Here is a 16,567-nt window from a genome sequence, read left to right on the forward strand (position 1 = left end):
CCAGGTGCCCCACTTCCCTTTCTTCTGAGCCAAGAGAGACCTTAATTCAAGGTTTGACAAAGCCTAGTACATAGGTATTTTAGTGATCTTTATTAAAAAACAAAGCAAAACAAAACAAAAAACCCTCCATGAATGGAGAATGGGCTTTGACTTATTTTTCCAGTAGTGGTGATGGATTTGTACTGATCAGTCTGTAATCTTGCACTTGTGATCCTCTGGGTTCAGTTCCACGTTCTGAAGGCAGCCGAACTGGATTTGTTGGGCTGTGGAACAGGACATGACCAGCTAACCCACAGGAGATTCAGCTGCAGCCCTAGTTGTGCTAGCAATGCTCCCACAGCTGGCCACTGAGCTAAGGAGGTTGCTGTGGTGAGAACGGGCTCCGGGAAGCCATGGTAACGTACTCGCCCTCAGTGAGGTTGGGAAGTTGATAGTTTATCTGGGGCACCTCCTCTTCTGTGTTTAGGCCCTGCATTAATGTCTCTCTTATCTTTTATGTTGATAGTGACTTATTTTCCTTCTCTTACCCCATAACATCTCTTTGACCGTTGCAAAAATTCCTTTATAGAAAGAAGCTGGTGTGTATACGAAAACCCAAGCATTAAGTATCCTGAGGTTTTTGAGTACATTTCTCTTCAAAGGGTTGTTTTTCTGCTATAATTGGTAATTGCCAATCAGATCCAAAATAATTTATGTATTTAGAAATTGTTCCTACAGATTTCACAAAAATGAGTGGCAAAAGTATGACAGAGAGAGAGAGAAGCATTTTTTGCATTTATTCTTTTTTTTGTTTGTTTTTTTAATCTTACAGCGGAAACCCCCACTGGCGGTAGATGATCTTTTTGAAGACATGAAAGATGGTGTAAAGCTGCTTGCTCTTCTAGAGGTTCTCTCTGGGCAGAAACTGGTAAGGACTTTTCCTGTGACCACACTTGTCAAATTGTCCCCCTTTGGAATATGGGGGTGTGGAATTGGGAGTGGAAAGGGTGTTGTCCCTGTAAGACAAAGTTCTCTTCTTGTAGTTGGTAATACCCTGGAAACACTAGCCTATCAGCCACTTCTGGGAGCTGAGAATACATTCCTATTTGCATTCCGACACACCTTTAGTGGATCTGAAATATTCTATGTCATAGGAGCTCCCTGAGAATGCAGAGTAAAAGAATTTCATCTCTAATCTGTCATGTTCGTCTTCTGGCTCTGTGTGGCATCCAGGACGATGACTTGCAGATTAACACTACCTCAGCTCATAGTGTTTGCTTTCCATTTGGGAAGAATTGTTGGTGCATAACTGTGCAGTATTTATGTAGCTGTTTGTTGAAAATTAAGTTGGAAATCAGCATGACATTCTCCATACACTTGTGGACATCCTCCATCGTCAATCATGTGTCACAGGAACAGCTTTTTTTAGGTGCGGTGGAACCAGCAGAGTGAAAAAAAGCACGTTGACAGTGAACTACAGAATGTCTTTTTCTACATTACTTAATAATAAAGTACAGACAGCCCCCAACCTACAGTGGTTCAGCGTCATGACTTTTTGACTTCGTGGTGGTGTGAAAGCAGGACACATTCAGTAAAAACCATACTTAAAATTTTGAATTCGGATCTTTTCTTGGGCTGGTGACACACGGGATGGTCCTCTCGTGATGCTGAGCAGTGGTGAGGGCCAGTGAGCCACATGATCGTGAGGGTAAAGAGCCAATACACTTGCAACCATTCTGTACCCACACAGACATTCCTGTTTTTCACTTTCAGTTCAGTATTGAGTAAATTACATGAAATATTAAACACTCCATTATAAGGTATGTTATATGAGATGATTTTGCCCAAATGCAGGTGAATGTAAGTGGTCTGAGCATGTTTCAGGTGAGCTAGGTGAAGCTGTGATGTCCAGTAGGTTAGAGATATTAAATGTATTTTTGGTTTGCAGTATGTCCAACGTAAAATAAGCTTATTGGGATATAATCCCGATGTAAGTTGAGGAAGATCTGTATTTCATTTTTCTGGCTTATCTTTTATTATTTCAGAGTAGTAGAGAGGTAAGAAGTTTGCAAAGATGAACTACTTATAAATGTTGTCTGTCATAATTACAAAAAGGTACCTAGGAAATAATCTTCAAAATATTGTCTAACATGTTAGACACAGAGTCCAAAATTGGGAGTACTCATCTTTTCTTTATCTACTGCTTCTTGGCAACAGCTACCCCATCATTATTACTTGGGTAATTGAGTTTTTTAAGTGTTTTTGCCTAAACATCAATTTCCAGTTAATTTTGTGCAGAGTCCTCAGAATAGCTTTTGTAAAAGAGTTTGTTGGAAAATTACAAACTGATGCTAACTTTGTGTAAATCATTTATCTACTAGGATGCACATTGTGGTGGATGCTTTCAGCTCCCCTTGTGACATCTCAGCTTGCCTCCCTCTTCAGTGAGTGCGATTTCAGACGGTGGAGGGCATTGCCCACACACTGTAGTAGCACCTTGCCTCAGGTCCTCTTAACAGGTCTCCAGGATTCCATTCTCGTGGCTTTTTATCAAAGGCACAAGTTGCTTAAGGCAGCCTTGAACTATGGAAGCATTAGTAACCCCTAAGGGCCCTCAACCAGTGGAGATGGGAGTCCATGAATAAATGCTCAGCCTTCAATTTGTAGGAGGGACAATTCTGTGACATATTTTATAGAGTGCTTGGATCCCCAGCAGGACTGAGGCCCAGTCGCTCGCAGTGGGAACCCTCAAAAGCACTTTCCTTCTTCCCTGTCTCACTCTCCATACCTCTCCTCACTCTCACTACCTATAGTCACCTCCCCAATAAACTACATGCACCCAAGACCTTGTCTCACACTCTGCTTTGGGGTAATCAAACCAAACCCGTATGAAAAGCTAATCTGCAATATACAAGTATACACATGAGCTAAATAAACTGGATTAGCATCCAGATGTGGGAGTCATTGAACTGAAATATGTACAGCCTTGGTTTCCAGATATAATTGGCCATCTTTATATATCTTCCTGAATTAAGCTCTTTACTAGAAGGTTAAAGGAACCTTTGTTATAATTCAGTTGGTTATTAAAGAGATATAACCTTCCTCATTAGTAAATTTTGCCAGTGTACTTGACCAACAAAGTACAGAAATCTTGATGGGCATTTAATTGCCAGTCTAGATGATTCTAGAAAAAGTAAATATTTTTACATAAGAGTCTTACTTCTGTTTAAGTGCCATACTCATTCAGACATAGAATTATAAGACCTTGAAGCTAGAAGAAATTTCTAAAAGAATCTCAGCGTTCTTACTTAGTGGGTAAGAAAACGGAGACATGCAATGGCAATTTCCAGTTTAACCTTTCTTATTTATTCATGGGAGTCCTTCAAGATTCTGAATTACATGAAATGAGATTACTCTGAAATTATAAATAAACCTTGGAAATGTTTTTTTTTAATTTTATGCATGTCATTATGGTCCAGGACCACATTAACATGAGAAATATCATTTGAAGGAATGTGTATCCTTGGCATCTTTTTAGAGCTTTCAAAGGGAGAATGTGGGTAAGACCATTTCTCTCAGGAGCATTAATACTATTCAGGAATTCTATAATATCTCAAAAATAGAACTCTATTAAGAACACTATGCTTAACATCAGGGTTCACGTAGCCTGGGACTCTGACTCTGACCGCTATTATCTGGGAAATGGAGCCAAATGGGTTAGTGTCCTTGAACTGCAGCATCTCTTGAGAAATCTCTATTATTTTATTTAAAGTCTTAGGGTATTTTTAATTTTTTAATTACTGTTCTTAGATTTCTCTACGTTCTTTGATTATTATTTGTGGAACATTTACTCTTTAAATGGATCAGGGATTATATATCTTTAATTGCCCATAAATATAGGAACACCAAATTTAATTTGCACTTAGGATTTTTTTTTTTTTAAAGAATATGATGAATTGTCATTGAAAAATTAGAATAAGAGTAGCAATAGGAAAGAGTTAAGGACTTCAGAGAAACTTACTTCTTACCCATTTGGTTAACCTTCTCCTTAAAAAACTCCTTAACACTTTGCAGAAGCCTAACAATCCACTTGAGGGTGCACAATAAAAGAAACAAAACACCAGTTCAAAAAGATACATGCAACCCCATGCTCTTGTAGCTTGATTTAAAATAACCGCATGCACGTATGTACCAAGAGCACTTTTCATATACGTGTTTCCTCACATATAGGACGGACAGTCTCAGTAGGCAACATGGGAATTTTGCAAATCCTGCTCTTGGCATACAGAAACCTGACAGGCAGTTATATCAACAGATGAGCTGAGAATGAGTCTTTGTTGAGTAAATTAGTGTACCTTCCAGCTGCTGTGGCGATAATGCTCCTTTGTGTTTCTACTAAACTTTATAGAAATTGATGTTGTTCTTGAATATTCTTCAAGTCTGTTTTTAATCCATTTAAATTCATCTTATAATTATATTTTTAGTGTGTGCATTTTTTTATTCCTATTCCTTCCTGTTTATAGCCTTGTGAACAAGGACGCCGTATGAAGCGAATCCATGCTGTGGCCAATATTGGCACGGCACTCAAGTTCCTTGAAGGAAGGAAGGTAAGAGACTAAACAAAACACCTTTTTAAAGAAGAAGGTGTGGGCATACTGATGTTTGGCTGTGCAGTAAAAACACTGCATGTAAATTATACAGTGAGACATTCCATATAATTGTAAAATAATCCTAGATTTACAGAAAAGTGGCAAAAAAGGGCAGAGATTTCCTGTCTATACTTTGAGTAGCTTCCTATAATGTGAGGAACTTACATACCTAGTATGTGTTTGTGTGTTTGTGTGTGTACGCACTCATATATTCATATATATACTTGTGCTATATACATAGCACAATTATTAAATAAGGAATTTAAAATTGGTGTGATACCATTCATTAAAGCATAGACATTAGTCTAATTTCATCCATTTTTCCATTAATGTCTTACTTCTCTCCAGGATCCAATCCAGTACCACACCTTGCCTCTAATTGTTGTGGCTCCTTGGTCTCTTCCACTCTATGACTTTGTCTTTCCTTGTCCTCCACGACCTTGAGAATAGCTGCTGGTCAGTTGTTTTTGCAGAATGTCTCTCAATTTGGTTTTGTTTGATGTTTCCTCAAGATTTGATTGAGATTATTTATACATTTGTGGAAAGAATTCCAAGGAAGTGATATTGTATTCTTCTCAGGGCATCATGTTAGCAGATCTAGGATTGCTAAGTCTTATTGCTGGTGATGTTAACCTCAATCACTTGGCAAGGTTTTCGGCAGTGTTTTTTTTTATGATAAAGTTACTATTTTTTCCTTTAAAATTGAGAAATAACTTAGGGGAGATAACTGATATTAGGCTGATATTCTGCTTCTCGGCAAACTTTGCTTACTGATTTTAGCATTGATTGCCTTCAGTAATTATTTCTGTGATGTTTGCCTACTGGTGATTTTGTGTTTCCCTCAGTCCTTTCACATGTATTAATTGAAATTGTTCTCTGAGTAAAGGTTGTCCTCCCCCCCCCCCCGCCATTTGTTTACTTATTCAGCTATTTATTTTGGCATGGACTTATTCTATAATTATAATCCAATTATTATTATTATCCATTAATAATAATAATACTCAAATTGTTCTAGCTTTGGCCATTGAGATTTCTTTCAGGCTGGCTCCTATACTCTTTTAATATGGCCCCATCCTTTTTTTTTTTTTTAAAGATTTTATTTATTTATCTGACAGATTACAGGTAGGCAGAGAGGCAGAGAGGCAGAGAGAGAGGAAAGGAAGCAGGCTCCCTGCTGAGCAGAGAGCCCCATGCGGGGCTCGATCTCAGGACCCTGGGATCATGACCCAAGCTGAAGACAGAGACCTTAACCCACTGAGCCACCCAGGTGCCCCAGCCCCATCCTTTTTCAGGCATTTCCTCTTTTATATTTTTCAGCTTTTCCACATTTATATTTTTCCTGCTCCAGTTTGGGAATCTACCACTTCCCTAAGCAAGCTTTGTCCTTTTTATTAGTGAGCGACATTTGGGTGCTAGGTGTGCTCATTGCTACTGAAGTTTCATTGCCCCCAGGCCCTCTCAACAGACAGATCTAGAAAATATGAATGTTTATTATTCCAGGTATATGCATATATGTTTCTCTGTCTCCCCCTGCCTCCCTTCTGTGTGTGTGTGTGTGTGTGTGTGTGTGTGTGTGTGTGTGTGTGTGTAAACCATGAGTTTAAACTGATGCTTCTGATTACAGTCCAATACCGCAAGGTTCGTTAATGGTCTTCCATGCTTACTTGTTTCGGTTTTCTCTGACAATGAGATACCTGGGTCTCATCTCTAATGCATTCACCCATTTTTTAATCTGAGTATAAATAAAATTATTTAAGACTTGCTCGCCACACCCCTGTAAGAAACAAATATACTCACTGGAAAACTGTGTGCATGTATAGGCCTTTTGGTCTTTAGTATTACACCATTCGGTCAAAAAGACTATTCCAGATTTACTTGTTACTTTTGTTCTTTTTTACTCCCTTCAGTGTGATTATGTTCATCTTTTGTAATAGAGTTAGGTAACCAAGGTATATTCAGTTTTGAGTAATGCCTTTTTTCACACACACACATTCTAGTTGGTATTGATGATTATTATTGTTTTTATTTTGGGGAGACATTATGATGGTTCCAAGAGTAAATGTTATGCTTCAAGGAGGCAACGCCTTGTTATCCTTTCTATTCCATTCCCATCTTTCTCCCTTTCATTCCCTATCTCATCTCAGGGAACCAATCTCTAGCTTCTAATTTATTCTGCCAACATTTTTTTTTTTTGCATAAATTAGCAGATGTATTTCTGTACATGCTCCTTTTTTTTTTTTTTTTTTTACATGAAGGATAACATCCTATAATACATTCTTGCACTTTGCTTTTCTCATTTAATAGTACATCCTGGAAATCTTTCAGATCGGTTCATGGAGATCCTCCTCATTCTTTTTCAAAGCTGCATTCATTATCTGGATGTGCCAGAGTTCATTCAACCACTCTCTTATGAGTGGGCATTTATGGTGTTTCTAGTATTTTTCAAACACAGTGATGCAATGAATGGCTGTCCACCCATACTTTCACACTATTAGAAGGGTATTTTCTGGGTGAGTTCCTAAAAGTGTGATTGCAAGGTCAAAAGTGTGTATGTGATCTGTTAGGTATTGCCATGTTTCCTTGCAAACCAGTTGCACCAACTGGTTTATATTTAGCCTTTTCCCAACTTGTGGGAATTCAGTGTCTGTGGCTGTACCAAAACCACCTTTACAAATGGATCTCTAGATACCCCTAGGAAATAGAATGATTCAACTATTTCCTTCAAAATCTATATATACTAAATTCATCTATTTACTACCGAAATGCATATGTGAGTACTTTCCATACAACAGGAACTCTAGAAAATACAAAAATACTTGATTCTGTTCATTAAATAATTCATATGTTGATCAGCTGGTAGTACAATGAAATGATGTAAAGTCAAGTCAGCTGTGCAGACTCTGTGCCAAAGGGAAATTCTGAACGTTGTGATGGTGTAGAAAAAATGATATTAGCTTCTTATAGAATATTGGACATGGTTTCCAGATCACTAATATCATTATTAATGGAGTGTTCCTCTTCTTCCAGATTCCTCCATGAGTTTTTCATAGAAAGCTGAAAAAGCTATGTTGAACAAGATATTTATAGTCTTCCAAGTCATTGGGTCTCCCATTTTTACCTCTATAACTATAGTGTCCTACTTTGTTCTGAGCTATCTATCCTTCATTGGCTAGAATATAAAAATAAAACTCCTCTTGCTAATGTCTTGGGGAAAATTTAAGGACTTAACCTATAAAGGCATTGTTTGCCAAAAAGACCAAAGAATCTTCTTTTCACAGAGGACTTGTTTTACACAAGATCATTTTCACAGAACAGCCCTAAGTAATAAAATTTGACTGTGGGGGAATGAGTTTTTTTGAGGCTCTTTAGCGCCCCCCTTACTATTTTTTTTTAATTTTTATCATCTAAGAACTTCTATCTCACACATATTTTCAGGGATTTATTTTTGACCTTTGGACTTAATTTGCCCTCACTTAGATTTTTTACTTTAGGTAATAGAAAATCAATTTAGTCCTTGAATTCTGGCTTGATTTAAGGAATAAATCAGTAGGATTGGAACCTGATAGGAACCGTGTAAATGTGATTCTAATGAGTAAATCCAGTACCATTTCCACCAGTTTCTTTCTCCAGGAAGGTATCATGTAGGTCATTCCAAACAGTAACGCAAGGAGCTAACCACTGACCAGTTTTTCTAAAACTTCCCTTAGTGTAGACAAGCGACATAAATTTAGGTTCCTGTAAAGTCAGATAGGTAATCTTAAAGATGATGTGAGTTAGAGGCTAATTATGGAAACAGGAGAATTAAGCAAGTTTTGTGCCCTGTCCAGAAGATGGAAGCGAACATTCAGTTCCAGCTATAGTTGCCTCAGTGAAATGCAAGCACAGGGATCCCAGATTTTCCAATTAAACAAGAGAAGTCAGCAATCTGGATTTAAAGTAATTTATAATGCAGGTAGTTGGCTGCCTGTATCAATGGCTAGAATGACTTACTCTACACCTCATTGTAGAGAGCAACTAGTATAAAGTGGCAATGCATCCATGCGTTAAGCTTTCCAATTTCTAATTTCCAGCGAGGAATCTGAAATTTTAATTTAAATATTTTTTAAAATTTATTCCCAAATAATTGGAATATTTTTTGGAAGTATCTGTGGGCCTTATATTAATCTGTTATGGCTACCATAGCATTACCACACACTGGACGGCTTCAATAACAGAAATTTATTTTTTCACAGTTCTGGAGGCTGGAGGTTTAAGATCAAGGTACCAGCAGAGTTGGTTTCTTTGTCTCTTCCTGCTTGCAGATAGGCACTTACTCACTGTGCCCTCTTGAGGCCTTTCCTCTGTGTGGGTGGGGAGAGAGAGAGAAAGAGCTCTGGTATCTCTTCTTCTCATAAGAACACCAGTTCTATTGGATTAGGGCCCACTCTTAGTACCTCATTTGACTTTAATTACCTCCTTAAAGGTCCTGTCTCTAAATATGGTCAAACTAGAGATTAGGGCCTCAACCTGTGATTTTGGGGGAAATACACATCTGTCCATATGGGCCTCTAGCTTGCAAAATCAAATTTCCCCAGATTCCCTGAGCCATAAATACCAGTGGTCTGGTACAGGATTCTCGAATACTGACATGCATCAGAATAAAAAAAAAAAAACAACTAGAGATTTTGTTAAAGCAGATTCTTGAGCTGTACCCCCAAGGTCAGCAGGTCAAAGGTGACTTTGATCAATGTGATCCCATTCTCTTTCTGGTTCCTGGGAATTCTTCATTCTCTTTGAATGTCTCTATTGCCCATCACACACTCCTAAACTATTAAGAATTTAATAGGATAAGTTCCATAAGCCCAATAAGAATAAATTCCATAATCCCATTATGGAACACACAGTTTTTAAGAGAAAAAATAATTATGAAAAGCATTTCTTCTTCAGAAGTTGAGCAAAATAGCTTCAGGTTCTAGCAAAAGTTCAATATGTTAACTTCATAGTGAGGTCAAAAATTCAACTCATCATTTTTAAAAAGAAAGATGTATAAGGAAAGAAATAATCTGCTATTCATGGAAGGTATTAATCTTACGGTTCTTAGCATGTATTATGTATCTGTGTCCTGTGGATACTAAAATGGATGTGGAGAAAATTCTGGAGAAGCTGCAAACCAGAGTAATTGATTTTGGACATTGCAATAGGTTCTGTCATAAAAGGTTAAAAAAAAAATGATGTTCTTTCTTTTCCACAAACATGCATTATTTGTCTCATGTTGTGCTAGGTTTAAAAGAAATAGGCACATAAGCCTGTAATCTATGAATTTCTGAATTTTTTTCCCCCTGTCTCTAAACCTGATGAATGAATTTCATTCATAGGTATATTTCAGATTATTTACAGTGATTTTTGTGCTAATTTTTACTCTACTCATAAATTTAAACTGATTATTCCAGAGTAACGTATTTGTGAGATGATTTTACGCCTGATTCAACCATTTACAAACTTCTGAACTTTATTATTAATAACACAAGGTATTAAATCTTGTCTGAGAACTATTGAACTAGAAATCTAAGGATTACTTTATTTTTTTTTCCTACTTTGTTTAGGGATTATTGAAAGGATGGTGAGCAGTTGTTAATCATATTCTTTTGAGAATGGCTAAGATAGATGTCGATTTTGCTGGAACTTAGGAAATAACAGTTTTAATAGTTAGGAGGGTAATAATTAGAGACAACTGTAGACGGGTTAACATCTATCCGGAATGCTCAAAAGTCAGGAACTAAACCCTAATGGTCTCTTCTACTTTATTATTTCTTGCTTTCTTTTGTCTTTATAATGTATTCCCCAAATCTTGTTCTAAATTTATACCTACATTTTTATTCCCTTTGAACAAATAACTCTGATTTTGAAAAAATATTTATGTATGTATATCATCTTCTCCCTTTGTTTTTCATGTCAGTCCATGTACAGAGGATCACCGGTTAGTACAAATTTTAGAATTTTTAACTCCTGACTTTTATAGGTAAAAGAGAACATAAGTTTCATGCTATTTGGTAACAAACTTCAAAGTAAGTGCATTTTTTTAAACTACTCATCACAGTTTCTTTTAAGTTCCAGTCAACTTCTAAATGTAAAAAAATAACCTTTTTATTTTCCCTGTGTGGTGTTTTGTTGGTAATTTCCTGCATGATGTCATATTTTTTCAACTTAAAACAATTTTTTGAAATTCATTCTATGGATGTTTTTATTGTGTGCACCTAATGGATGCTCCTGAAATTTCCACTGAAACCATGTACTTGTTTGTTTTGATGGCTCACCCAACTTACCCTTGTGTATCACTATAGAGGCATGACCAAATTGTCCAACTGATGTCTAATAAAGTGCTAATAATTGCATAATTAGATGGCCTATAATCTTCTAGTACATTACTAGTACAGTTTTTCTTTTTAAACAGATTAAATTAGTCAACATTAACTCCACTGATATAGCTGACGGCCGACCATCAATAGTTCTCGGATTGATGTGGACCATTATTCTATATTTCCAGGTATTGTACTATATAGCTCCCTTTTCAGTTAGTGTAATGTCATGGATGGAGGTAGTAGTGGAAATTTTAGTAGTGCTCTCATTTGCCCTACCTTTGGGGTTGATTCTCAAGTGAGCAGAAACTTGACTTTCCGATGTACATTGTTTTTTGTTAGCAGAAAAATTTCCTTTTCTTCCCTGCAAAGATGTTATATAGGGAACTCTGCCAGAGAACTGTGACATCGATACTTAATCCGAAAAGTGAGCAGGGCACAATGGAGATAAAATATTGTTGTAGAAAGAGTTGAGGAAATTTTTGTTGTTGTTGTCTAGAAGGGACCAGTTTTATGTTCCTATTAGAATTACGGGGAGCTTGAGCAAATTCTCTCCACTTTCTTTTCCTTCCTTTTCCCAACCAACTTATCTTACCAACTCCTTTTTTAGAATTTTTAAAAAAGTTTCATCTTTACAGTCATATCTAATCCTTCATTGTGTTTACCCTTATTTTTGTGTGTGTGTGTGTATATATATATATATATATATATATATATATATATATATATATGTTTTTTTTTCTTTCTTTAAAATTTTGGGAAGTAGTTTCTTCTAAGAGACCAAAATACACCCAGAATCAAGTGGGTGGCTCTGTTCTATTCACCAGTCTAGTATATATATTTTTTTTAACTTCTTTTTACCCCCTTTCTTCTCCCCACAACTTGGGGTCTTTTCTGATTTGGTTAATGCACATTTTTCTGGGGTCTTTGCCATCCTTTTAGTATTTTATTCTCTTGTTCATATATTCTTATAAATAAAATGACAAGGGGGGAAAACGCACCACACACACACACAAAAAAGAACAAGAGGCAGTACCAAAGGCTAGGGACCTAATCAATATGGATATTGATTATATATCAAATCTAGAGTTCAGAATGATGATTCTCAAGGTGCTAGCTGGGCTCAAAAAAGGCATGGAAGATATTAGAGAAATACTGGAGAAATAAAAGCCCTTCTGGAGGAATAAAGGAACTAAAATTTAACTAAGCTGAAATCAAAAAAGCTATTAATGAGGTGTAATAAATAACAGAGGCTCTTGCTGCTAGGATAAATGTGGCAGAAGAGAGAATTAGTAATATAGAGGACCAAAGGACTGAGAATAAAGAAGCTGAGCAAAAGAGACACAAACAACTACTGGGCAATGAGGAGAGAATTCGAGGGATAAGTGATACCATAAGATGAAACAATATTAGAATAATTGGGATTCCAGAAGAAAAAGAAAGAGGGGAGTGGAAGGTATATTGGAGCAAATTATTGTAGAGAATTTCCCTAGTATGGCAAAGGGAACAAACATCAAAATCAAGGAGGTGCAGAGAATCCCCCTCAAAATCAATAAGAATAGGTCCACACCCCATCATCTAATAGTAAAACTTACAAGTCTTAGGAACAAAGAGAAAATCCTGAAAGCAGCCCAGGAAATGAAGTCTGTAACATACAGTGGTAAAAATATTAGGTTGATGACAGATTTATTCACAGAGACCTGGCTGGCCAGAAAAAAACTGGCGTGATATATTCAGAGCACTAAATGAGAAAGACATACAGCCAAGAATACTATATCCTGCTAGGCTATCATTGAAAATAGAAGGAGAGATAAAAAGCCTCCAAGACAAATAAAAACAAAAAAATTTTTAAAACACCAAACCAACCCTACAGAAAATATTGAAAGGGGTCCTCTAAGCAAAGAGAGAGCCTAAAAGTAGTAGACCAGAAAGGAACAGAGACAATACACAGTTAACAGTCACCTTACAGGCAATGCAATGGCACTAAATTCATATCTCTCAATAGTTACCCTGAGTGTAAATAGGTTAAATGCCCCAATCAAAAGACGCAGTGTCTCAGAATGGATAAAAAACAAAACCCATCAATATGCTGTCTACTAGAAGCTCATTTTAGACCGAAAGGCACCTCTGGATTTAAAGTGAAGGGGTGGAAAACAATTTACCATGTTAATGGACATCAAAAGAAAGCTGGGGTGTCAGTCCTTATATCAGATCAATTAGATTTTAAGCCAAAGACTAAAATAAGAGATGAGGAAGGACACTATATCAAACTCAAAGGGTTTGTCCAACAAGAAGAACTAACAATTTTAAATATTTATGACCCTAACATGGGAGAAGCAAACTATATAAACCAATTAATAACAACATCAAAGAAACAAATCAACCATAATACAATAATAGTAGGGGACTTTAACACCCCTCACTGAAATGGACAGATTATCCAAGAAAAGATTAACAAGGAAATCAGGGCCTTAAGTGACACACTGGACCAGATGGACATCACAGATATATTCAGAACATTCCATCCCGAAGCAACAAAATACACATTCTTCTCTATTGCACATGGAACATCCTCCAGAATAGATCACATCTGGGTCACAAATCAGGTCTCAACCAGTACCAAAAAATTGGGATCATTCCCTGCATATTTTCAGACCACAACGCTCTGAAGTTAGAACTCAATCACAAGAGGAAATTTGGAAAGAACCCAAATACATGGAAACTAAACAGCATCCTTCTAAACAATGAATGGGTCAACCTGGAAATTAAAGAAAAATTGAAAAAAAATCATGGAAACAAATGATAATGGAAACACAATGGTTCTAAATCTGGGGGACACAGCAAAGGCAATCCTGAGAAGAAAATATATAGTGATACAAGCCTTTCTCAAGAAACAAGAAGGGTCTCAAATACACAGCCTAACTCTACACCTAAAGGAGCTGGAGAAAGAACAGCAAAAAGAGCCTAAGCCCAGCAGGAGAGGAGAAATAATAAAGATCAGAGCAGAAATCAATGAAATTGAAACCAAAAAATGAGTAGAACAAATCAATGAAACTAGGAGCTAGTTCTTTGAAAGAATTAATAAAATTGATAATCCCCTGGCCAGACTTATCAAAAAGAAAAGAGAAAGGACCCATATAAATAAAATTACGAATGAAAAAGGAGAGACCACAACCAACACCAAACAAATACAAACAATTATAAGAACATATTATAAGTAACTATACACTAGCAAATTTGACAATCTGAAAGAAATGGATGAATTCCTAGAGATGTATAAACTACCAAAACTGAACCAGGAAGAAATAGAAAACCTGAACAGACCCATAATCAGTAAGGAGATTGAAGCAGTCATCAGAAATCTCCCAACAAATAAGAGCCCAAGGCCAGACGGCTTCCCGGGGGCATTCTACCAAACATTTAAAGAAGAATCAATACCTATTCTCCTGAAACTGTTCCAAAAAATAGAAATGGAAGGAAAAATTTCAAACTCATTTTATGAGACCAGCTTTACCTTGATCCCAAAACCAAAGACCCCATCAAAAAAGAGAATTACAGACCAATATCTTTGATGAACACAGATGAGAAAATTCTCACCAAAATACTAGCCAACAGGATCCAACAGTACATTAAAAGGATTATTTACCACAACCAAGTGGGATTTATTCCTGGGCTGCAGGGTTGGCTCAACATCCACAAATCAATCAATGTGATACAATACATTAATAAAAGAAAGAACAAGAACCATATGATACTCTCAACAGTTGCTGAAAAAGCATTTCACAAAGTACAGCATCCTTTCTTAATCAAAACTCTTCCAAGTGTGGGGAAGGAGGGTACATACCTCAATATCATCAAAACCAGCTATGAAAAACCCACAGAGAATATAATTCTCAATGGAGAAAAACTGAGAGCTTTTCCACTAAGGTCAGGAACACAGCAGGGGTGTCCGTTATCACCACTATTATTCAACATAGTACTAGAAGTCTTAGCCTCAGCAATCAGACAGCATAAAGAAATTAAAGGCATCCAAATCGGCAAAGAAAAAGTCAAACTATCACTCTTTGCAGATGATATGATATGTTATGTGGAAAACCCAAAGACTCCACTCCAAATCTGCCAGAACTTGTACCGGAATTCAGTAAAGTGTCAGGATATAAAATCAGTGCACAGAAATCAGTTGCATTTCTGTACACCAACAGCAAGACAGAAGAAAGAGAAATTAAGGAATCAGTTCCATTTACAATTGCACCCAAAACCATAAGATAACTAGGAATAAACCTAACCAAAGAGGCAAAGATTCTGTACTCAGAAAACTATAAAGTACGCGTGAAAGAAATTGAGAAAGACACACAGAAATGGAAAAATGTTTCATGCTCATGGATTGGAAGAACAAATATTGTGAAAATATCTATGCTACCTAAAGCCATCTACACGTTTAATGCAATCCCTATCAAAATCCCATCCATTTTTTTTCAAAGATATGGAACAAATAATTCTAAAATTTATATGGAAGCAGAAAAGACCTTGAATAGCCAGAGGAATGTTGAAAAAGAAAGCCAAAGTTGATGGCATCACAATTCCAGACTTCAAGTTCTATTACAAAGCTGTCATCATCAAGACAGTATGGTTCTAGCACAAAAACAGACGCATAGACCAATGGAACAGAATAGAGAGCCCAGAAATAGACCTATGGTCAACTAATCTTCCACAAAGCAGGAAAGAATGCCCAATGAGAAAAAAGACAGTCTCTTCAACAAATGGTCTTGGGAAAATTGGACAGCCACATGCAGAAAAAGGAAATTGGATCATTTCCTTATACCACACACGAAAATAGACTCAAAATGGATGAAGGACCTCAATGTGTGAAAGGAATCCATCAAAATCTTGAGGAGAACACAGACAGCAACCTCTTCGACCTCAGCCACAGCAACTTCTTCCTAGAAACATCGCCAAAGGCAAGGGAAGCAAGGGCCAAAATGAACTATTGGGACTTCATCAAGATCAAAAGCTTTTGCATAGCAAAGGAAACAGTCAACAAAACCAAAAGACAACTGACCGAATGGGAGTAGATATTTGCAAATGACATATCAGATTAAGGGCTAGTATCCAAAATATATAAAGAACTTATCAAACTGAACACCCAAGAACAAATAACCCAATCAAGAAATAGGCAGAGGACATGAACAAACATTTCTGCAAAGAAGACATCCAGATGGCCAACAGACACATGAAAAAGTGCTCCACATCACTCAGCCTCAGGTAATACAAATCAAAATCACAATGAGATACCACCTCGCACCAGTCAGAATGGCTAAAATTAACAAGTCAGGAAAGGACCGATGCTGGCGAGGATACGAAAGGGGAACCCTCATACATTGTTGGTGGGAATGCAAGCTGGTGCAGCTACTCTGGGAAACAGCATGGAGGTTCCTTAAAAAGTTGAAAATAGAGCTAGTCTATGACCCAGCAATTGCACTACTGGGTATTTACCCTAAAGATACAAACGTAGTGATCTCAAGAGGCACGTGCACCCGAGTGGTTATAGCAGCAGTGTCCACAGCTGCCAAACTATGGGAAGAACCTAGATGTCCATCAACAGAT

General features: G+C 36.9%; 1 protein-coding gene across 26 annotated transcripts in view; it reads left to right on the forward strand.

The window, feature by feature from the left end:
- Positions 1-16,567, forward strand: part of SYNE1 (spectrin repeat containing nuclear envelope protein 1) — a 464,577-nt gene that overhangs the window by 105,765 nt on the left and 342,245 nt on the right. For 21 of the 26 annotated variants that reach the window (XM_082730051.1, XM_082730052.1, XM_082730041.1 and 18 more), the window contains 4 exons: positions 812-907; positions 4,503-4,586; positions 10,564-10,584; positions 11,059-11,151. In XM_082730051.1, coding sequence (XP_082586177.1) covers positions 812-907; positions 4,503-4,586; positions 10,564-10,584; positions 11,059-11,151 — 294 coding nt within the window. The remainder of the gene's footprint in view (positions 1-811; positions 908-4,502; positions 4,587-10,563; positions 10,585-11,058; positions 11,152-16,567) is intronic. The other 5 variants (XM_082730064.1, XM_082730036.1, XM_082730038.1 and 2 more) reach the window with 1 other exon arrangement.

Source organism: Mustela nivalis, assembly GCF_964662115.1.
Source record: "Mustela nivalis genome assembly, chromosome: 5".
In the NCBI taxonomy this organism is placed as follows: Eukaryota; Metazoa; Chordata; class Mammalia; order Carnivora; family Mustelidae; genus Mustela; species Mustela nivalis.